This window comes from Rhamphochromis sp. 'chilingali', assembly GCF_963969265.1.
Source record: "Rhamphochromis sp. 'chilingali' genome assembly, chromosome: 9".
NCBI classification, from domain to species: domain Eukaryota; kingdom Metazoa; phylum Chordata; class Actinopteri; order Cichliformes; family Cichlidae; genus Rhamphochromis; species Rhamphochromis sp. 'chilingali'.
Window position 1 is genome coordinate 28762958 of NC_137936.1, and position 23842 is coordinate 28786799.

The 23842-nt window shown below is 42.5% G+C and overlaps 3 protein-coding genes across 3 annotated transcripts in view; 2 read left to right on the forward strand and 1 right to left on the reverse strand.

The window, feature by feature from the left end:
- Window positions 1-1489: 1489 nt before the first annotated feature.
- On the forward strand, window positions 1490-5749 carry pdhb (pyruvate dehydrogenase E1 subunit beta). Its single transcript, XM_080892841.1, has 11 exons — window positions 1490-1568; window positions 1653-1712; window positions 2632-2739; window positions 2836-2898; window positions 3000-3035; window positions 3512-3702; window positions 3789-3883; window positions 4292-4402; window positions 4486-4577; window positions 4648-4789; window positions 5009-5749. The coding sequence occupies exons 1-11, from the start codon at window positions 1530-1532 to the stop codon at window positions 5152-5154; spliced, it is 1083 nt and encodes a 360-aa protein (XP_080748967.1). The 5' UTR covers window positions 1490-1529; the 3' UTR covers window positions 5155-5749.
- A 1377-nt stretch (window positions 5750-7126) lies between these two features.
- On the reverse strand, window positions 7127-13960 carry LOC308402446 (uncharacterized protein). The gene is made up of 5 exons (XM_080891310.1): window positions 13384-13960; window positions 11877-12044; window positions 11586-11764; window positions 11246-11486; window positions 7127-9850 (listed from the first exon to the last, which is right to left on the reverse strand). Exons 1-5 carry the CDS (start codon window positions 13954-13956, stop codon window positions 9395-9397), a joined length of 1617 nt encoding a protein of 538 aa, XP_080747436.1. The 5' UTR covers window positions 13957-13960; the 3' UTR covers window positions 7127-9394.
- A 787-nt stretch (window positions 13961-14747) lies between these two features.
- The window catches only part of kctd6a (potassium channel tetramerization domain containing 6a), a 38410-nt gene continuing 29315 nt past the window's right edge, over window positions 14748-23842 (forward strand). The window contains exons 1-3 of the mRNA XM_080891311.1: window positions 14748-14888; window positions 15162-15280; window positions 19288-19379. Coding sequence (XP_080747437.1) covers window positions 19353-19379 — 27 coding nt within the window. The 5' untranslated portion in view covers window positions 14748-14888; window positions 15162-15280; window positions 19288-19352. The remainder of the gene's footprint in view (window positions 14889-15161; window positions 15281-19287; window positions 19380-23842) is intronic.

Here is a 23842-nt window from a genome sequence, read left to right on the forward strand (position 1 = left end):
CTAATAACTTTAATCTCAGCCAAACCGATTTACTCACGAACAAACAAAACACTGAAAAAAGCCCAACAATAACATTTTTAGGTTGTCTAAGTGACTTATATATTACGTTTAACCCGAGCAGCGAAACTCCGCGGTGATCTGAAAATGACGTGCCGGGAGTTGTGCCGTTCTCGGCCGCATCAGTAACCCTCGAGCTCCCGGCTAGCTGTCGAGCTGGTGGGTAGCAGACGCCTCTGAAAACGTCGAAGCACTTTTGCAAATATGGGATATCTTGATAAACCGAGCAGATATTTGATGTTTACACAACTACTTTCTCGCCTGAAAATATGTTAAAAGTTTATTTTGTGACCCAGAAAGATTAGTATGAGTAATTTTAAAACTTAGTAGCGGCCGCCATTGTTGGAAACTGGAGTTTGGCTGGGCCGCGCTATGAATTCTGGGATATGGTAGTAATTTGGACAGCCTTCGGCGCGTCGCTGTGACGTAATCGGTCTACAAATGCGGCCTCAGGAGGATGCAGCCCATGAATTTGGACATGTCCAGAGTATAATCGCAGCCTTTGCGGTTAGAAAATTGCACTTGATCATGTCGCGATATTATCGCAAATGCGATATATCGTTCAGCCCTACCAGGTTTGGCCACACCTCTTCTATATATGAAGCTAAAAAGACTTGTGCAAAGCATACACCTTTGCATCTCTTAGTTATAGCCTCCTGTCTCCTCTCAGCACAGAAATTAGCACTGAGACTGATTTTGATGTTTGAGGACCGGCAACATCAAATAAATATGCACGTATATATGACTTCTATTTGCTATTACGTGATATGTGTGTGACAAATAAACGGATCTTGAATCTTAAAACAAGCACTAATTTGATAAATACCAGTAAAGTTAACCTTCAATATATAATCATATATGTCATACATAATCGTACAATCATACATAATGTGTGTGTGTGTTATAAATGTTCAACTCATGTTTTCACTCATTTTCTATGATGATATCTGGTAAACTGACAGTACCGTTAGAGCTTGATCAGAATGAGGATTGGAAACATATTTCTTAATGGATATGAAAAAGTTTGGAAATTAAACTTGCAGTCAAACATAATACAAAAACAAAAATTCTATTGTGGCATACTAGAAAAATACCCCCCCCCCCCCCCCCCCACACACACACACACACAAAGTGCCATTTTCCATTGCCAACTTGAATATGTGTTGCATATGAAATAATGTCAAAGTGCACGGATTAAATAAAAAAAATGAATGAAAAAGTAGTGAATCACACTATTTATGTATTTATTTATCTATGTATGTTTTGCCGTATTGGTCTTCCATATTGACGCCTGCGCGGCTCCGTGTCCTTGGATATTTCTACCCCCATTTTCTACTCTCCCGCCTCTTTATTTGTTTGACCACTGTGATTGGCTGTTCGAAATGACACACTATGAGGTGCCGTCTTGATTGGTTAAAATTCACCAGCTTCCACTATTACGTCACTCCAGTTCGACAGAGGACAGGTTCAAGATGGCAGCGTCCCTGAGGTGCTTTCTCCGCTCCGGAAAGGTATGGATTAAATCGATGTTTTTGAAGCACTGTTTGGTCTTTCTGGGAGTGTAATGTTCGTGCGTCCTTTCTTTTCTCCTGCAGAATACCGTGTCAGCTCTGCAGCGGCGGGAATTTCACAGGAGCGTTCCGGCCGCAGTACAGGTCAGTGTTAGCAACTAGCAGGCTAGCTGTTTCTACAGCGAATGATGTCGGTATGTGTAGTTTTAATTGCACAGACAACAATAACAGGCTGAAAACTGGGTGGAGACTTGTTTTAGTCAGTAGCTGCCTGTTTTAAATACGTGTGTTAAGGGTTTAGGGGTCGTGCTGTTGTGCGGTCACTGAGCAGAGGGATGCGGGTTTACATCACATCAGCCCTCATCGCGCTGACAGCTGTCTCACATTAACATAAGTCACTGTCAGAAGTTTAAGGGGAAAACTATTGAAACAAAGCTTAAGCTCTGAAACAGTGCAGGCAACAAAATGCACACTTAAGTAGAACCGCAAGAAAAATCCTGAAATTTGAGGTATTTTAAACTGCAAAACGAGAAGTGCTGCTGAAATGCTCATGTCAGTGTCTTTAAATATTGTAGCTGTATCTGGGCTTGCTCGTGTATCAGGTCTGTCTTTCAAGCAGTTCCTTCATAATTGGCGGGAGGTCCAAGGGATCGCTCAGGGAGTTTGTGTTCGCTCAGACACATGACAAATTAGAGGGACCACTGGCTGTAACATTGACATCAGGCTGTGCACTCTAGGGCAGAGTAACGGACAAGTTTAAGGTCAGAGCTGTGATTTTAAGTGGTCATTAAATCAGTGACAAAATCAAGCAGATTTAAACAATTTCTACTTGTGTTGGATACAAATAACTACCAAGAATGACTTTCAGCTTTTGGGTTCTGACCTAAAACCTCCAGTCTTCTGATTGCCACTTGAGACTTAAGTCTCCTGAATGTTTACAGCCTTATGTGAAACAGGTTTTGGATGGAGAATTGCTATTGTGGCGTCCATAAGTTACATTTTAACTTCAGTTTGTGGAAAGCAGTGTTCTGACCTGTACTGATGGTTTTGTTGCCACTGTTAGATGACAGTCCGTGATGCCCTGAACCAGGCAATGGATGAGGAGTTGGAGAGGGACGAGCGAGTGTTCCTGCTGGGTGAGGAAGTCGCCCAGTATGACGGTGCCTACAAGGTAAGTTTAAAGCTTAGACTGCAAGTGAAGTTCCTGGAGGCAGTTTGTGTTCTGTCCCAATGAGGGCAGTCAGACTAATGGTGGTTACTGGTGCAGGTGAGCAGAGGACTGTGGAAGAAGTATGGAGACAAACGAATTATTGACACTCCAATCTCAGAGGTGAGATACAAACAGCCTGCCCAACAGATGTTTTCCACAAATCTAAGTATCCCCACTGGTGGTGTTGGACTCATTTTAGCAACTTTTTGTTTTTGGTGCAGATGGGGTTTACTGGTATTGCAGTTGGAGCTGCTATGGTAAGTCTGACATGTTCCTGATGGGATATACTAAACACTGACTTTTGTAACATTTTCACTTGAGTTTGTTTAAAACGTCATTCTAAACACTGAATAACTTTTAGTCAAGAATTACCTGAGATAATGGGCGTAAGTTCAACATCTTCATAATTACACTTGAATTCTAAGCAGTAATTCAGTTCTGTGCACACTTCGCTCTCTACAGACCTGAATTATGGCTCCATTGCCCCCCCCCCCCCCCCCCCCAAATTAGCTTTACACCTCAATAAAGCAGTACACAGTCAACTCCCAAGCTACCTTGACTTGTATAATAAAGCACTTTTCCTACCTTGAAGCCATAAATGCCAAAATAAGAGTTCCTTTAGACTAGAATGCTTCAAAGTACAGATTATGAAAGCTCTTCAGATTCACAAACTACCTGATACTTAAAACTTGCAAGTGACAAATTCCCTAACAAGATCAATGTCCTCTTGCAGGCTGGTCTGAGGCCCATCTGTGAATTCATGACCTTTAACTTCTCCATGCAAGCCATTGACCAGATCATAAATTCTGCAGCAAAGACCTACTACATGTCAGCTGGGCTACAGTCAGTCCCAATTGTTTTCAGAGGCCCTAATGGAGCATCAGCAGGTGTCGCTGCACAGCATTCACAGTGCTTTGCTGCATGGTGCGTTCAAGACGTCACTTTACTGTTTGCAGTAACTCTAGCTGATGTTTGGCAGCTCTGACATCAGTGTTGTCATTTGTCTCCAGGTATGGTCACTGTCCAGGACTGAAGGTTGTAAGTCCATGGAACTCAGAAGATGCTAAAGGCCTCTTGAAATCAGCCATCAGAGATGAAAATCCTGGTGAGATGCCACACTGAAACGCTTAAAACTTGGACAGTCACCCTGCATATCAATGTTCAGGCACTGCTAGCTCAGTTGATTACAAAGTTTTTAATTAAACAAGCCAGCTGGTCCCTATTTGTCTCAGCCAAAAGTCAAACAGTAACTCAAGCATTGTTGGACTGCAACGGACTAGTCCTTGTTCTGCTCTGGAGGGTAACTTTAACGCAACAAACACTTCTCCCAGCTACCAATCAAGGCACTTGTCCCTCATTCACAGGATGAGGTGCTACCAGGAGAAGCAGAAATTATTCCCCTAATAGTTTGAAAGTATTTAAAATGGCATAAACATCAGCTGAAAATGCAGCTTGAGTGAGTTTGTAGCAGCCTGGCTGTTCAAACAGACATGTGAACTGAATCTGTCTGCAGTGGTGGTCCTGGAGAACGAGCTGCTGTATGGCGTTCCCTTTGAGATGTCAGAGGAAGCGCAGTCCAAAGACTTCACCATTCCCATTGGAAAAGCAAAGATTGAGAGACAAGGTGAGTGACAGAACACCAGGATCTGGATCCCAAGTTTTTAACACTGAGGCTTCAAAAGTCATTTCTGAACATGTCCTTTTCAGGCAATAGCATCACCCTCGTTGCTCACTCTCGGTATGTTGGTCACTGCCTGGATGCCGCAGCTGTCCTTGCCAAAGAGGGAATAGAGTGTGAGGTAATGCAACACCTGTTGACTGGCTGAGCTAGACTGCTCAGAAGCGTCTTAACCATTTCTTGTCTGTCAGGTGATCAACCTTCGGACCATCCGACCCATGGATGTGGAGTCTATTGAGACCAGTGTGATGAAGACCAATCACCTGGTGACTGTTGAGGGTGGCTGGCCTCAGTTTGGGGTTGGAGCAGAGATCTGTGCCAGGATCATGGAAGGTAATCTAAGCTCAAACTAATTTAAAAAAATAAAATTTGCACGCATAACTGGTTCCCTTAAACTCTTAGATCTGGATCTTCAGGAGCCAAAGCATAGATGACACATATTGGGATTGACACTGTAATGATTGCTCGTGTATTTACTAATAGCTGTTCAGTCTGAAGTCACAACCTCTAATTATTTCAGGCCTCGAGACTAACATGCCTTTAATTTCTCAGGTCCTGCCTTCAACTACCTGGATTCTCCTGTTACCAGAGTAACTGGCGTGGACATCCCCATGCCATACGCTAAAATCTTGGAGGACCACAGCCTGCCGCAAGTCAAAGACATCATTTTCTCTGTGAAAAAGACCCTCAACATCTGAGACCCTCATCCACCGGAGTTCTTGTTTACAGATGGTGGCAAAATATCTAATGTGTAAATACCGCCAAGCGCTCCAGATGTTGAACAATGCACACAGCTGTGTAGCTCAGAGCAGTGGACACTGTTTCAGTCATCCCAGCACCTATGTGTTAACTCTGTTACTAACTTGACTTAACTGTCTGTGGCTCTGGCTGCTCTCTTGCACTTTTCCCAATTTTAAAAAGAGAAGAGGGAAAAAATGTATCGTACAATCTGTTGGCTGTAATTTATTGTCAAATTAAATTTTTGACTCTTCCCAAAGTTTACCAATTAGTCTGGACTCTAAAGTATCTGTTAACTGTTCTCAGCTATTTGCTTTCAATTACCCTTCTCAAGAGGTTTTTCAGATTTGGATAATCATTTTTATTTTTCCACTCTTTATTCATCTGAACTGGGATGAAAGTCATCCTGCTGCTGCCTTTAAAACGCACACTTCACTTAACTCAGACTTGGGGTTTGTCTTTAAAAATGGGGAAAATGGCACCGCTGTGAGCTGGAAACATTTAATGTAGCGGCTCATTTCTGTTGACTGTTGCAGAAATAAACTTTGATCCTCAGTTTTGTTTGATTTACTACATCTACACCATCCTGCCCACAGTTGAATTGTTTGACCAGATTTGCACTAAAGACCTCATCTTGAGAGAAACCCATGGAATTGAAGTTTCTGAAGACACTAGACTAATCTGAACTAAAAGATTGAAATATGCTGGCTGAGAAACTGCAGGTGGACTGCTACTGTGACAGATTAAAATTGTTGGAAAGAGGTCTGAGTGATGGGAAAAGACTTGAAGAAAACTCTTCCCAACCCAGAATGTGAGCTGTTTTATCCAGAGGATAAAACGGCTCACATTCCAGTAGGTCAAATGAAAACTGAAACATTTGGATTTCCAGAGTAATAATTTGTTGCAGACGCCTGGACCAAACTCCATAAAGGTCTAACTTCAGATTTTATTAACCCCGTGAGGCCTGAAGTGACGTGCTCTAACATCAGGGGGAGCTTAGAGTTCAGTATCTTGCCCAAAGACACGTTGGCATACAGACAGCAGCCGCCGGGGATCACACCACTGACCTTCCAATGAGCACATGATCTGTCTCCTAAGGAAGCGCCACCTTGGGCTCAGAGTCATGACTGGGACCTTACAAGGTTAATGAAGTGCAGTTACTCATTGTATTATGACAACAAAGTGTGTTGTTAGTTTAAATTGATGGAGTTCAACAGCTCTGAAAGAAGAATACTTTCAACTGTTTGTTATCCAGTGGTTTTACTGGTTGAGATTAAAACTGGTTCATGCAATAGAATCAGTCACACAGTGTCAGCCAGTTTTCCCGACTAATCCTTGTCCTGGACTAAAAGCAAATTTAGAAGATTAAGATTTTTTTTTATTCTAGGGTTAGGTTTCATCCACACCTGAGAAACAGAGCCTCAGTGAATTTGTACATTTTGGTTTTGAGGACACTCAGTCAGCAGGAGAACCCACAGGCCCAGGGTGCACCTTATACTGGTGCCCAGTTCAGATAAAAAGAGGAGAGTTGTGTTGGGAAGGGCATTTGGTGCATGATTCATGATCTTTATGCAGATTAAAATAATTCTGGTCAAAGTCCTGGATGGAGGCAGATGATGTGCTGTCACAACCCAGCGACTGTTTATGTGATGTGGATTAAAAAGATGCATAGTGCTAATTTCCAGGTCTGTACTTTTGAGCCTTTATCAGCACCTCAGTACATCCTGTCTAAACAGTTTCCTCATTGGCTGTCCCTCATCTGGCTCCCACAAAGAGAATTTGGTGCCTATTAGCTATGCCTCTTTATATACAGACTTCATTATTTATAAATTGTTTAAACATATACACTGGTATATTGTGTTCATATGTGACAGAAAATAGGGAAAAACATCACGGATACCCTTTAAGAGCAGCAATAAACAAGAGTCAATGTAGCCTTAAACATTTTTATTGGTTAACTTTTTGCAGTAAGAATCTCAGTTTCAGACTCGCTGTGCTTCCCCTGTCTGAGCGTCAGATCTGAGATCAGTCGGAAAACACAGCGATCTACAACTTAAACATAAAAATAAAAACCATCTCTGAGACTCTGAGAAACCCCAACGGACCAAACCTCGTTACAAATCAGAGCGAGTTACAGAGTGTCCTGCTTCAGGAAGCTCTCAGACTGAACTGAGCAAACAGATCATCATTTTTAAACTCTTAAATGTTACAGGTCTTTGACTTTGTAATAATCCCATGAAAAGAACATCACACTCTGGTTCAAATTACAGTTACAAACCCCCCCCCAAACCTATCTAACATTCATTTCCACTGTAATCAGGACCGAAGTGCAAAAAATTATCTTTTCTGAAACTTATTAGTAAACTTCACTGAAATTACAGTCTAAGGAACTTTTTTTGGTATTTATCACATCTTTAAAGGCTTTTTACACATTTCCCACTGTGTTCGTGTCATGCCAAAAAAGTTCCTCTAAAAGCTCTGATACATTAAACAATCTCCTGAAAACCAAACATAAGAACACTAACTACCACTGAAAGTCTGTTTTAATGGTTACTCAGTGGCTATGATGTCTGCAGGCGCCCGAATCTGCAATCCTGCCATCGGTCCAGCATGACACGAAGAAACGATGCATAAAAGCTTCGCTGTGCATCAAACAAGCACACCAAAGCCTTCGATCGCTTCAGTTTGGTTCATCAAAGCTAACAAAAAGTCCAGGTCCTTTTCTCGGGTGTGGATCTACTCAGCTCCCAGCCTCAGTCCTTTGAGACGTCACAGTGTTCAGAATCAAACTCGCACAATCTTCTCCTGCCAGTTTGTAAAAATAAAGATGGCGTAACAGCAGCAGGATTAGAAAATTTTCACCTCCTGATAGCTCTGACAGTCCAATGAACACGGAGTCCACGACGGTCACTGATGGCTTTAGTCAAAGTGTTTGAGGATATCCAGTCTCTCTGAAGCTAAAAGTGCAGCTTGTACCCCCCTCTCATGCATTTTACATGGCATCACAAGCAGTTTAATTTTTTTTGTAAGAGTAACTGTGTAATTACAGGGAAGTGCTTTGAGATTCAATCGATATCCAGAATTTAAGAAAAACTCCATGGAGGGAACTGCTCGGACTTTACTGAAAGTTAGGGTGTGTTTAAGTGTAAATCTTATGAGCAGAAAAAGATTCAGTGTTATGAGAATCAAGCCATAATGTAATGAGAATAGAAATGTGCTGGCCACTTGAGGCTGTCTCCAAACACGAGCCAATCCCCATAGAGTCATATGGTTAAATGGATGACTTTACAACAAATAAAAACATGTTTTGGTCTGTAATGGATAGTTTTCCACTTTGTATCGACTTTATAAGCAGTGGGTTTTGATAGAACTGATAGTTTTGGAGATTGTTAGGCATACAGTTAGAGTGGGAAGGTACGGAAACAAAGCCAGGTGTAACCAATCGCTGCCTGCTAGGCCTCACTTGTGCTAATCTGAGACTCTGAAGTGGCCCTAGCCGCTCTATATACAGCTTTTGGATGACTAACATTAAAGTTTTGGTGAATGGAATTTGGCAGTAAATCAATGAACTAGCTTAACAGAGTTTCCTGACAGAGAGCGCTGTTCAATGTTTAGCAGCATCTCATCTTCTGCTACTAAAAGTTCAAAATACTATAAAGAGAATATTTTGGTTTTAATGTGAAAACTTGTGACCGAGTGCAAAACCTTAAAGCACGATCAACTAACAAATAATCAAAACAAAATAACTTTATTCTCATAACGTTTATTTTCTGTTGCTATATTTGACTTTACTAACATAATATTTCAATATCATGTGAAATAATTACTTTAATCTTCAAACTAAAAGAGCAAAAGGCCCAGTGTTTTTACTTTTTTATTCTCTAGGTCATTGTACTTCATCCTGTTGCTGTTCTTGTGATTTGAGCCAAATTTGTTATTTTCCTTTTTAAATCTGAATTTTCTTTAATTTGCTATGAGTTACAATGAAAGGAAGAATTTGTTGATTTTCAGTCATAATTAATCAGCTGTGGGTGTTTTGCTGTTAGTCACATTGGAGCAGTTTTTGTGTTCTTGGGCTCAAACTGAAACATAACATTTATAGTAAAGCTCTTATTACTTTCCCTCTACAGTTACTAACCATGCCAGGGAAGAGGGCGGGGACTCTGTGCTGCTCTCTGATTGGAGGAGGGGCCTGCAGTCTTAAGGAGCTGACAGATCTGATCGTCCGACCTCCGAGTGTCCCTTCAGCAATCCGAGCCTCACAACCACCACCCTCTTCTTTTTCTGCTCCGAGTCCTCATCATCATCATCGTCGTCATCCTCCTCCTGCTGCTCCTTCGCCTTTCGTTTCACTCTCTCCTTCCTCTTCTCCTCCTTCCTCTGCTTTTTCGCCCTCTTCTTTCTCTTCTTTTCTTCTTTTTCCTCCTCTGCACGATCCTCCTCAACCTCTTCCTCCTCTTGCATCCCGTCCTGCACTTCCTCTTCAACTACCTCCTCTTCTACTGCCATCACCATTTCCTCCTCTTCCTCCTCTTCATTGTCATCATCTTCCTCCTCCTCATCTTTCTCTTCTTCATCTTCCTCCTCATCTGTCATCACTTCTCCCATCTGTTCTTTCAGTTGCTCTTCTTTAGCGTTCATCCCGGCGTCTCCATCCTGTGTCGATCGATAGAAACAGTCAAAAACAGCGCCCGTGTGGTCAAAAATATCACTTTAAGAGTTTAAAGTATGTTTACAGCTAGCTGGTTGAATTTCATGTTAAATGACCAATCTAACATTTTTCTAAATGTAAACAAATCACATATAAAGCTTGGATTCCCTCGCCCCCACACAGCAATCATCATGAAGTCCATTCATTTGTGCTGAGCAAAGATCTTTGACTGTTTTGTTTAATCTTCCCCACAGCCACTGAATAGTCATGGCAAGAATCGTGGTCTTAAAATAAAAAGGGAAAAACAAAATGAAACTATATTGTATAGAAGTTGAGACGAGCATTAGCACCTCCAAGTGTCGGAGCAGAAAAGGGTGAAAAGTTGCTACGCCAAGTGGTGGAGTTCAAGTATCTCAGGGTGTGTCTCATGAATGAGGGGAGCAGGGGATTTGTGCACGGGTTTGTTTTTGTGACAAGTTTAAAAACCAAGCTGTAAATTTTCTGGTGGAGCCACATTCCTACCCTCACTTACGTCTACAAGCTGTGGGTACTAACCAAAAGGGTGAGATCCCACATACATGCAGCAGACGTGTCTGCGCTTTCCCTTAGAGATGTGGGAGGGGCTCAAAGTAGAGCCAGCTGAAGGTGTTCAGCATCTGACCAGGATGCCTCCTGGTTCAGAGGTTATGTTATACTGGGAGGAGACCCTGAGGCTGAGCCACGACACATTGGCTTGGGAATGCCTCACTGGTTGTGGTGGCTGGGGAGTGAGAAGTCTAGCCCCCAAGAGCTGGACCAACTAAATGACAAAAAAAATAATAATTGTTTTTTTAAATGCAAGAATGGATGGATGATTTTATACAAGGATGTAGATTAGTCCAGGCCTTTATAATCAAGGACATGTTTATTTTACAGATTCATTAACGCATGTGAACTAACTCATTCACTGCCAGCCATTTTCAAATGGCTGGCAGTGAAACACAACAAGACTTGCACCACATTTTTGTCTCACTGCGCAATCCCTTACGTGCGCAAACCCTGCACCTCCTTGCAGGTCTACTTTTACTGCTGGTGGGCTTCAGTTCAACTTACGTTGACTGCCATTGACGTCTATAGACGTCAATGGCAGTGAATGAGTTAAACACATGTCTGGTTAAAAAAAAATAAAGCACAGCCCAGAGGACTTCAAACATCCCCGACGTCCTCACAGTACCCGACCCCACAGAGCACCTGCAGGGGTCACATAATCACTGTCTTGAAGTATTTTGGTGGCATGAAGAGTTTCATTTTTAAAACTTGCTTGATTCTATAGTTCACACATTAGTTCAATCTCAGCCACATCGACACAGATTGCATATTTATCTTGTTTTCAGTCCAGCCCTACCAGTGGTGACACTCACCATGTCTTTGCCATTTCGCAGTCTGTGCAGCAGCAACCTGACGGTGTCTTTGTTCTGGCACAGGCCCATAGTGTTGAGGATTTCAAGGGCGGACCCGGAGCAGCCCTGCAGGCGGAGCTCAGCCCCCAGAGCGGCCTGCAGGAAGTTGTTCTTCCAGATGTTCCTGGTGAAGAGAGGGATGGAGAGCGCCACCACAGTCCGTCGCTCCAGCAGCATGAAAGCCTGCTCCTCTGTCAGCTGGCTGCCGAACAAATAAAGAAAATTCAAACTGTTGACCCATGTTTGCTTGGATGAGATGAAGTCTTAGTACTGATGTAAAAACATTCCGAGTCAGACTTACCTGTTGCTCTTGTAGAGGGCATTGATGTCTGGGAACAGTGAGCGGAGGCACGTGGTGACAAGCGGAGCCTTTTCCTGAACCCAGTTCAGACATCGCCGCCAGGGGAAGGACGACAGCGGTTTTTTCCCAGATACCTTCTGATGGAAGGGACTGTCTGACAGTCGCGACAGCGTCTTCATCTAAAACATCACCAGGAAACACAAGAATGCAGGCAGTCACGATTACATAACAAAAACAGCTACCAGTTAAGAAGACATCAAATACGAGATGTCAGGAAGCTTCTTTCCTCACCTCATTTTTCAGCTGTTTGCTCCAGAACTCCATCATGGGTTTCCGGGCACCTTTAGAGGACCAGAGCATTTGGAAAGCAGCTTTGTAGCTGGACTTGCTCACAAGCAGCGCTGCTTTGCTCTTTTTCCCCATCCTGCAACCTGCCGCCTTCTTATCATTCACCTGCGACTACACACACACACACACACACACACACACACACACACACACACACACACACACTAAGAGTGTTTTTAAAACACCAACACACCAATGACAACTTCAAAAAAAATGTGCTTACAAAAGCATTTCAGTACAAGATTTGTGATTCGGCTTGGAAAATCTGAAGTGGATTTTTTCCACAGTTTTAACAGACAACATTTATCAAGGAAGTAACTGACAGAGAAAAACTGCAGATGGCAGAAATGCAGAAAAAATAAGATGAAATTGCATATTTTGATGGCAGACAGAGACTGTATATAAAGAACAGAAGACATGATGTCACCAACTGGTCAGTGAAGGTTATGAAACCTGCACATATGGTAACAAGTTACCAATTAGAGAGCAAAGCCACCATAAACCATAATCTTATTGTCCTTTTTCCTCACAATGATGAGAAGACTCCAATTTATAAATAAATATCATGATGAATTAAGTAAGAATTGAAACTAACTGAAAAAGCAAAAACTTCTGTGAAGTTTTTATTGAGATCAAACATTACATAAAACAAAGAGTCATTTTCCCCTAGTTTTCCATACACTTTAAATTTTTTATTTATTCATTTATTTTTTTTAAATCAGAGGAGGTGCCCCATGTGGTCCAAGAAAAACAATGTTTTCTTGGACCGCATACCCGGAAGTTGCATCCCTCTACTTGCAGCTTTACCTTTTTATCTAAGGCCCTTCCAACAGATGAACATATGCTTCATATGTCTAAAAATAAACCGAAGCTGACTTCTGTCTGTACAAAGGATTCAAACCACTTTTGATAAACTACCAAAACAGTACTCTGAGCCAGGACTCTAGTCTATGGGACAGAAAAGTAGCTATGAAAAGAATATAAAGAAACAACTGTTATGTCCAAAAATGCAAGTGTTTTGCTTTGAAGCACTATTAGCTGCAGCTCAACTAAGGTTAGGCCATACTTTTTGTTTTATGAATTTATACCGCAACACAGTACATTGGGTCAACCAGGTAAGTCGTTTGGGACACAATGGTAATGATAACCTAAAAAGTAGAGCTCCTTCAGAAGATGGGGGTGAGACTAAAAGGAAACAACTACAAACTCAGGAGCTCATGTTCAAAAACATCAGCAGATTTCACTGTGAAATGCTGCCCCCTGGTGGGAGGGGGGGGTAATTGCAAGCGATACCTGTAACCAAAGGGGAAATACCTGCTGCCCTACATGTGCTTATATACACAATAGAGAAGCTGAACTTTCACACCATCTGTCACACACACACACACACACACACACACACACACACACACACACACACACACACACACACACACACACACACACACACCGGTTTAGTCGGAGGCGGCTTCAGCCACAGATTCCGTTTCCCGCTCTGTTTGCGTTTGCATTTGCTCCGGATCACCTGCGCGCACGTCTCGCACAGGAAGGACTTTTCGTGGACCACGCAGCCCGGGAAGGCCCACTGCACAGTTTCCGGGGAGGTGAACGTGTACACCGCCCTCCGGTTGAAGGACCGACCGTGCCGCTCGAACTCGAGCCTGCAGCAGGAGCAGTTTTTGTCCTCCGGCCGCCTCACTCGCCGCGGACCTCCGCGATGGACCGCCTGAGCAGCCAACTGAGAGTCTTCAGTCTTTTGGGGGTGTACTCCGGTCTGTGCCTCCACTTCATTCCCAACAGGGCAGTCTACCTCTGCACCCACAGTGGGTTCTGGAAGCTCCATTTGCAGGGACTCAGAGGGCTGCACCAGGACGCTCTGCACGGGCTCTCCCGGAGGATTGGTGGAAGAGCTCGCCAAGTTTGTGTCTGCAGTGTGGGCATAGTCGTGCTCGTTAGATTCGGCTGAGGGACCCGTTTCCTCATCGTTCCCCGCGTTGGCGTCAGCATTTTCACTCGCCATCATAACTTCAGTCTTCTGTTTGTGGTGAGATACGCAGAGAGAAAAACTCTGTCCGGATCCGGTTCACAGCAGAGGGCTAACGGTGTGAGCTAACGTCAAATCCCGCCAGCGTTATCCTGGAATCGCTGCCCGGCGGAACTCCTCTAGGGGCCTTCACAGATATGTGCGAGAGAAAATCTGGTTGATATTCGGTGCAGTGCAGTGAAAATAAAGGCAGACTTCCAGCTGCAAAAACTCGGCAACAAATGGAAAACAGACGAGCTGAGAGCTACAGGATGTAGTCTCTGATAAATAAAACAGATCGTGTCCCTATTGGGTGACCGGTTGTTCTGTGCGCCCCCTGTGGTGGGAGGTAATTGCTACACTCCCAAGCTCATTATAATCAGAACTGAAAAAATAAATCAGCCACGCTTCCAGTTTAGGGGTCACACCTCCTAACCCACCCAGCCACTTGGGTGTGGCTCTCAGTGTACTGTCCCAGCTTTCATCTTACATCCTGGAAAGTCTCCAGGGCACTTTTGCACAGTCTGCAATGTGAATCCTATTGGCCATGGTAGACTCCTGCCTCTGTGGATCTGCTATTTAAGGCAGATCTGCTATGTGCTGTCTTTTTAAGCTGGCCTTTTCTAGCCACTGATAGGATTTCTTGATATCACCCACTTCCTTTATGTGTCCTCATACCTTTGTCTTCATGCCTTTGTCTTCTGCTGCCTAAGGCATTTTTGAGCAGCTCTTTTCCGGGATGTAGCTTCCTGATGTATTTGTGGACACACTGTGTTTAATTCTAGATTGTGGTTCCAAAATTCACGAATCCTTGCCCTCCCTCTTTCCATTGATTATAGAGACAGAGGGATTCTGGGCTTTGGGTGGAGACCTCTGTGCATTGTGAAGATTTTTCATATTGATATCAGTGGCATCAATCTCCTCCTCCCATGGTCAGCTTAATTATTCTTTCTTTCTTTCTTTCTTTCTTTCTTTCTTTCTTTCTTTCTTTCTTTCTTTCTTTCTTTCTTTCTTTCAATCATTTAAATATACTTATTTGATTATTTTCTTGACTGGCTTTCACATATCTTGTGTAATTCATATTTAGACTTTGATAGCTTATTTGTTTTCATATCTATCAAGTTCCTTTTTTATTTCCTGATTCATTCGAGCTGCACACTGTAGGTTTATTGGTTTATTTACATTCTCCACTTTTATTTTGGCAGATCTTACCGGAAGTCTTTAGTATTAATTATGACGGACATACAGGTTAGCTAGCAATAGCTCTAACCTCCATCTGTGTTTGTGGTTGAAGCGGTGGTTGGTAGTGATGAAGCCGTTATAGGTAAGACCCGACTGACTTTTTAAATATATGTTTTTATGAAAGTATCGGTGTGATGCTTTTTTCCCCTTACAGCTATGATGCTAACGAGCTAGCAGGCGTTAGCCGCAGCACACTGGTCAGCTTCAGTGAGATAGATACCAGCCTTCAACTGAACTATGATCACTCATCAGGCCTTTACCTGATTGTTTTCATATCTCAACAAGGTTACATTTAGGTTAGATTTTCGAGGAATATTTGGTCTGGGGAATATCTAAACTTTACCTCTCTAAGTAATTCAGAAATTCTTCAAAAATCTAAATAAATTAAGTAGTAATTATTAAAAACAGACCCAGAATAGGAAATTAGTCAGTGGAATTGCCTGTGTGTTTATCTGCCAAGCACAAAGACTAAAGTGACATTTACAAATCGTTTTTTCACATTGATATGAAATGGAGATATGCAGTTAGTAACTTTTATTCCTGTGCTAATACAGTTAATAGTATTTAAGTATATTTTTATATTTTCCTTTATTAGAGTAAATGTGAGAAATTCACGTTTCTGTCGTCTGTACTTAAGACGTTATTAGGGCTCAAATTTGAGCTTTGGTGAATTTAAAAACCAAATTTTACTCAGTTCGAAATGTTTTAACTTGGTTTGTGGTACAAGGATCAAATTTTGCATGGCTTCATGAAATATAATAACGTTTTTGAACCTGCAAGCTGTAGTTTGTGGTAACTATTGTGATTTGCATACATAAAAATCTGTTTGTCAATCATGAATATGTACATATGAAAAGAAGATGTACAAAGTGTAGCAGAGACTTATGAGACTGAAGACTGCCAGTTTTAATAACCCAAGCATTTGGGAGTCTATGGAGTTGTTTTATTATTAATATTGTTAAATGAATGAGTGGAAAGGCAGTTGGTCTGATAACATACCGGAAGAGGTTTGGAGACATCTAGGGGAGATGGCCGTGTACTTTTTACCAGAGTGTTTAACAGAATCCTGGAGAGTGAGTGGGTGTCTGTGGAATAGAGAAGAAGCCTACTGGTGCATATTTTCAAGAATAAGGGTGATATACAGAGCTGTAATAACTACAGAGGGATTAAGTTGATGAGCCATACCAAGAAGCTAGGTGATGATCAGTGAGCTGCAGTACAGCTTTATGCTGAGAGAGAGCGCTACAGAAGCAATGCTTGCTTTGAGAGTGATGATGAAGAAGTGTAGAGGCGGTCAGAAGGAGTTGCACTGTGTCATTTTGAATATAGAAAAGGAATACGATAGGATGCAAAGAGAGGAATTGCGGTACTGCACAAGGAAGCCAGGAGTGGCAATGAAGAGTGTGAGGGTTGTGCAACACATGTACACTCAACAAAAATATAAACGCAACACCTTTGTTACTGCTCCCATTCCCCATGGGATGGACGTAGAGACCTAAAATTCATTCCAGATACACAATATAACCATCCCTCCCAAACAGTGGTCACACATCAGTCCAAATGTGTGGTAGTGGGCACATCTGCTATATTGAGATAATCCATCCCACCTCACAGGTGTGCCACATCAGGATGCTGATCTGACATCATGAGTAGTGCACAGGTGTACCTCAGACTGCCCACAACAAAAGGCCACCCTGGAATGTGCAGTTTTTTGCGCTATTGGGGGTCTGGGGACCCAGAACCGGTCAGTATCTGGTGTGACCACCATTTGCCTCATGCAGTGCAACACATCGTCGCATGGAGTCTATCAGATTGTCAATTGTGGCCTGTGGAATGTTGGTCCACTCCACTTCAATGGCTGTGCGAGGTTGTTGGATATTCGTGGGAACTGGTACACGCTGTCGTATACGACGGTCAAGCACATCCCGAACATGCTCAATGGGTGACATGTCCGGTGAGTATGCTGGCCATGCAAGAACTGGGACATTCTCAGCTGCCATCTGCCCTGAACAATGTGAACCATGATTCATTTGTGAAGCGCACACCTCTCCAACGTGCCAGACGCCATCAAATGTGAGCATTTGCCCACACAAGTCTGTTACGGCGACGAGCTGGAGTCAGGTCAAGACCCCGATGAGGACGACGGGCATGCAGTTGAGCGTCCCTGAGACGGTTTCTGACAGTTTGTGCAGAAATTGTTTGGTTGTGCAAACCAATTGTTCCAGCAGCTGTCTGGGTGGCTGGTCTCAGACGATCTTGGAGGTGAACCTGCTGGATGTGGAGGTCCTGGGCTGGTGTGGTTACACGAGGTCTGCGGTTGTGAGGCCGGTTGGATGTGCTGCCATATTCTCTGAAACGCCTGTGGAGACGGCTTATGGTTGAGAAATGAACATTCAATGCACGGGCGACAGATCTGGTTGACATTCCTGCTGTCGGCATGCCAATTGCACGCTCCCTCATTGCTTGTGGCATCTGTGGCATTTTGCTGTGAGACAAAACTGCACATTCCAGGGTGGCCTTTTGTTGTGGGCAGTCTGAGGTACACCTGTGCACTACTCATGATGTCAGATCAGCATCCTGATGTGGCACACCTGTGAGGTGGGATGGATTATCTCAATATAGCAGATGTGCCCACTACCACACATTTGGACTGATTTGTGACCACTGTTTGGGAGGGATGGTTATATTGTGTATCTGGAATGAATTTTAGGTCTCTACGTCCATCCCATGGGGAATGGGAGCAGTAACAAAGGTGTTGCGTTTATATTTTTGTTGAGTGTATGTGGACAGCGATACAGTGGTGAGGTGTGTAGTAGGAGTGACAGATGGGTTCAAGGTTGGGGTTGGATTACATCAGGGAAATCTGTGGACTGCGATGTTTGCAGGGACATTGGGATCTTTTCTGAGAGTAGGGTAGCAAGAGAACCTGGAGTGATGGAAGTACAGACAAGTACAGAATTATGAGCCCCTCTATGAAAATTTCATTTTAAGGAGGAGACAAGTGTAACATTGAAGCTGCAATGAGTAGAGATAAAAAGGTGGATGAGTTTACCATCCAAAGCAACAAAGAGTGCACAAGAGGTGAAGACGAGAGTGCTGTCAGGGTGGAGAGGACAGTGAGTGTCGGGGGATTTTTCACATTAGGATAGCAGCAAGGGTAAAAGGAAAGTTTACAAGTTGGTAGTGAGACCTGCAATGATGTATGGTTTGGAAGGGGCAGAGTTACAATGCTATTTGTTGAGAGTGGTGTGGATGAACAAGATTAGAAATAAGTACATAATAGGGACAGCTGAGGTTGGAGCAATTTGGTGACAAATTAGAGCAGCAAGGCTGAGATGGTTTGGACATGTGCAGAGGAGAGATACTGGATATACTGCACAAAGGATGGTGATTATGGAGCTGCCAAGCAGGAGAAAAAGTAGAAGACCAGAGAAAAGACTCATGGGCGTAGTTAGGACATATAGAAGGTTGGTGTGAGAGAAGAGGAGGATGCTAGAGATGGTGTGAAATGTAGGCAGATCCCCCGTGGCGACGCCTAAAGGGAGCTGCCGAAAGAAGAAGAACAAGAAGAAGATGATTTTAAATGACTGAGTTTATGCCACCTGTTTGCTCATCAAGGCTACATTAGCCACTACCACGTCAAGCAAACTATCAGCTGTTGAGTAGCATTGTAGGTAATGTGGGTGCCTGAATATGACAGGAAGGAAGAATGAGTGGACTAAGAAAACCTCTGCAGTGCTGCTGCAGTCATTTTGAACCAAATTAAAATTAAACATAGGAGAAGCAGTGTTTGGAGATTTTCAGCCTTTCAGCCACAGCTGGGTCTGATTTGTGATTTTAAAACGTAATCACGGCTCATTAAGATGCTGTTTGAGTTCCATTAATCAGTCGCCGTGTGAGCTTCATTCATCTGATTTAAGAAACGCATCTCTTCCCCTTTCTTACCGGCTGGCCGTGTGCATAGGACATGTCGGCAAACTCGAGACTAATCAGCCTCGATTAGTCTTCCTGATCGTGACGGCCGCTGCATCAGCTTGTTGCTCGTCTCCATGGCAACCATCTCACAAGCTGTTCGCCCTCTTGTTGCAGGTGTTTGTGGAAACTGAGAAATGATCTTCTCGACCACCTGAACTAAGAAGAAACATTGACTGCAGATGGAGAATGGAGACCTGGGTCACATGGTGGGTAGTAACCGGTTTTAATTTTATAACACAATATGATTTCTTTTATAATATCCAGTATTTAAAAGCATTGCCATCACATTAGCCAAAAATTACCATAAGAGAAAAGTAATGCTGTCAGTGATGAGGTGCATGACCAAAAGCTCAGGATATTATTTTTATTAGTATTTTTCATAAGAAGGCGTTTACTGGTTTATTGTGGCTCATTTTTCTGTCAGGACTATATAGAATATGAAACTGTTAACTGTTATCTGAATAAATAAATAACTAAAACTACAATAAAGTAAGATCATGAAAATAATAAGTTAATCCACACAAACTCCATTTAGACTTTGTCTTTCAAACTTTGTAGTGCAAATTATTCTGTCATGAAGGAAAAACACCAGTTAAGAGGCACTTTGGCTTGCTGTGCACAGGCTTGTCATTACTTACTGTTATTTTAATGACAAATCAGTGCAGCAGCTAAGAGGTTCCTAGACTATAGGAAGACTCGCTAATCAGCAGTTTAGAATGATGACACTCTGGAGAAAATTCAATTCATTTTTGTTTTATATAGGGCCAAATCACAACAGTTCCCTTGATGAGAGGCGAAGAAAATATCTGTTTTCATCTCTCTTTCTAAAAAAAACCCAAAAACTAAACAAAGTACAAAAAACCTTTTGTTCATCAGTTACACATGAAGATCAGATCATCCTCTGTACCGCTGGAGTGGTGAGAGATTTGTTTTGACAAGTTGTAAAACAACCTGGTGCTGAATGCCCAGAAGACAGTGGAGATTATTGTGGACTTCAGGAAGCACACAGCCCGACTCCCCCCCCCCCCCCCCCCCCCCAATCATCCTGACTGACACCCCCATCACCTCTGTGGACTCATTCCGCTTCCTGGGTACCACCATTACCCAGGACCTGAAGTGGGAGCCCACCATCACCTCCGTCATCAAGAAAGCCCAGCAGAGGATGTACTTCCTGAGGCAGCTGAAGAAATTCAACCTGCCAACACGGACGATGATGCAATTCTACACTGCAATCATCGAGTCCATCCTCACCTCCTCCATCACCGTGTGGTACGCTGGAGCCACTATCAGGGACAAACAGAGACTGCAGCGTGTTGTGCGCTCTGCTGAGAAGGTGATTGGCTGCAGACTCCCATCTCTGCAGGACCTGTACACCTCCAGGACACTGGGGCGTGCAGCTCGGATCTCAGCTGACCCTTCTCACCCTGGACACAGTCTGTTTGACCTGCTCCCTTCAGGCAGGAGGCTCCGGTCCATTCGCACCAGAACCTCTCGCCATAAGAACAGTTTCTTCCCCTCTGCTGTTGGACACATGAACAATAACCGTATGACTGTTCCCACCACTAACACATGACCCTACGCTGTGTTCACAGCATCATTCCATGTTTGGCACTGATCACCACCTGCACTCATGTATATATCTATCTACTTAGCACTTTTAATTCTTATTCTTATTTTTATTTATTTATTTATTTTTTCATGTCTATTTAAGCGTAATTTATGACAGTATGTTTGCACTGAAGCACCGCAGCAATTTCCTAATGTTGTAAACCTGCTCAACATTTTGGCAATAAAACCCTTTCTGATTCTGATTCTGATTCTAAAACGCAAGTTTTCAAATGGAGAAAACGATCAAAAATCAATGTTAAATTTATGAGAAAATATCTGATGAGGCATATTTCAAGAGTGAAGCTGAAGTATTTTGAGAAGCTTAGAATAAAGTCATCATTTTGGAGGAACAGACTCATTTTAAGAAGAGGAGCGGTGATGTTTTGAAAATATAAAGTCACAGAACAGTGTTTCACAAATAGTTTATTATTTGTGTGTGGGTATTGTTACGTAAAGCAGTTTCACCCCAGTTCTTTTTTATTCCTTGGGCCTCCAGAGACTACACCGGACTCAGTAGTCATTTCACAAAACCTTTATTCATCTTCAGTTACGCACGCATCTTCTAGAAGGGGAGATGTGCAAGGCCGGTGTCCCTCTGCAGATCATCACTTCTTTGTTTGTTACAACCAGTTTTATAGAAGCGACCCTATCATGTGTTGTAAACTCTTTGTTTGTGTATGTATGCGCGAGCACGTGAGTGCCTGTGTATGCGCATACCTGTGTGTGTATGTGAGTGCACGTGAGAGACTGTGCGTCTCTGTATATGTGACGTCCTGTAGGTCATAAAAGTCCATCTCCCCTCACCCAAACTACACCAAATTCCTCTACAAAACATACAAAGCATAGCTGACAGATTACAAGCACTGAGACCCCCACTCTGCATCCACTGGGCCATTGGCCTCTTGTTGTCTTACTTTTACAGCTAAGCATGTGAAGGGTCTCCTGCAAACCTACTTCTAAGTTGTGACAATTATAAGCTTTTATTACATTCAGGGACAATGGGTAACAGACTTCTCCTCTCTATACTATCTGTTCCATACAGTCCTAGCATCCCCCAACTGTAGTTTCCTGTTTCCTTTTATGGCAGGCAGACCCCCAGTGTCAATAAATTCCTCTCCCTCTACACAATTACACACACTCAGGCCTATAGCTAAATCAAACTGAAACACACTTCCCTATTTCTCTGATCTACTGCTGGACCCTCTCATCTAAGCAAATTTAACACATTATATTCTAATAATAGTTATCTTGTACTCACAGTATGCACACAATGAATTTTTAATATTATGTGCATAAGATATGAATGTAAATGAACAGCACATCAGGAGGATAGAAAAAGTGTCAGGAAGTGGACACTAGAGCAGGGCGATATGGCCAAAAATATTTATCACGATATATATTTGAAAATTTGCGATAACGATATAACCGACGATATAATTGATGCGAGACAAAATACAACTCCACAACATTACTAGCGCAAAAAGACAACCTTCCATTAATTTTCACTTAAACAAGAAGCTGGTTTTTATGTACATTAAAGCTTTATAAAAATGTAACAGTGCAAATGCAAATTCCTTGCTGAAAGTTTAACCAAAAGGCATTTCCAGTAGAAATGGGCTGACATATCCTGAGCATAACCATGTATAATATCCACTGAAGTTAAAAAGAGGTGCTTTGCAACATTAAACTGCAGTGTGCATTACGCATTTTTCGGACCATAAGGTGCACGGGATTATAAGGCACATTAAGCGAAACAAAGCAGTCAGATAAATCAAACTTTATTAAACTCATTCTTCTTGCTTCCTCCACTTCTGTACCATTGATTCATTAATGTTGAATTCTCTGGCAGCTGCTCTATTCCCATGTTGTTGCAGTATATTAATGACTAACCTCGTATTGTGGATGGATTATCTCAGTTGTTCTCCTGACTGAAGTTTGGTCCGTTTACAGCATCCTGCCATGCGATTGCATTTGTTTCTAACCATGAAGAACCTTCACGTTAACTTTTATAAGTGGAAAAGTGTTAGTGTTCGTCCTCCAGCTTCACTGTTTATGTTATGCTAACATAGCTGTGTCGCTAGCGATCACGTAGCACATCATTATATACCAGCTAGCCCAACTTCAGTAACCCTACAAACGTTACTGCTGTTTAGTTTCCTGTCTTCATTTATGTTGGAAGTGATAGCAGAGCTGTACGTTTGATTTTTTTCAGAAATCTCTCAGTCAGAACATGCTATATCATGCTTAGGTAACTAGCGAAACTAGCGAGCTAACTTCCGCTAGCTTCCTGCTAACTTCTAACTCCGTTAAATGTAATAACTTTTGTTTTCATGGATGCCTGGAAGTTAAACTTTATAGTTACACCTGGTAAAGCAGCAATGCTGATCGTTTTATTAAAGATGAAAGAATTTAGACAGTTTTTAACTCTAAGTGATGCTACAGTGTTGTTTGACCTGAAGTATACGGAGTTTAGGACCCAGATTACTCCCAGATTTAAGAGCATCTTAGTCCGACAAATACGACAATAACAACGGCCGCTTGCATGTTCTGCAAAAAAATGTGCTTTGTTGTGTATCTGACGGACAAACACCAAACCAGTTCCACATCACGGAAGTTGCACCATTTTTACAAACCAATTCTGGTTCATCTGTTTCACTCAACAATCGGCCATGTGCGTATGAAAACAAAGGCACTGCGCATGCGCGTTTTACTCCCATTCTATCGCGATATTTCATTTTCCTATCGTTGCCTAACATTATACCGGTATTACCGTGAACGGTATAATATGGCCCAGCCCTAGTGGACACCCCAAGAAAGAGAAAGCAAAATTAAAAAAAAAAATCAACATAGATTTCTTTGCTTCCTGTTTCCACTTCTACTTCTTCTATACCTGGTTCCCTGTCTCTGTGTGTCAGCGGAGCTTCTTCTTCTAGTTATCAACTAATTGTTTTTTTTATATAATATCTTATAGTATTTTAAAAAATGACCGTTTCTGGGTCTGAAAAGTGAAGCCAACAGGGAAATATCTATTGTTTATAATGGCCACCATGCCCTGACTCAT

Bases quoted from the DNA above. Each gene is read 5' to 3' on its own strand.
- pdhb (XM_080892841.1), top strand. From the start codon at position 1,530: ATGGCAGCGTCCCTGAGGTGCTTTCTCCGCTCCGGAAAG. The intron at 1,569-1,652 runs GTATGGATTAAA...TTTCTCCTGCAG, and splicing joins GCTTTCTCCGCTCCGGAAAG to AATACCGTGTCAGCTCTGCA. The intron at 3,703-3,788 runs GTGCGTTCAAGA...ATTTGTCTCCAG, and splicing joins TCACAGTGCTTTGCTGCATG to GTATGGTCACTGTCCAGGAC.
- LOC308402446 (XM_080891310.1), bottom strand. From the start codon at position 13,956: ATGATGGCGAGTGAAAATGCTGACGCCAACGCGGGGAACGATGAGGAA. The intron at 12,045-13,383 runs GTGTGTGTGTGT...GTGTGTGTGTAG, and splicing joins AGCCGCCTCCGACTAAACCG to TCGCAGGTGAATGATAAGAA. The intron at 9,851-11,245 runs GTGAGTGTCACC...CGATCGACACAG, and splicing joins TGCGAAATGGCAAAGACATG to GATGGAGACGCCGGGATGAA.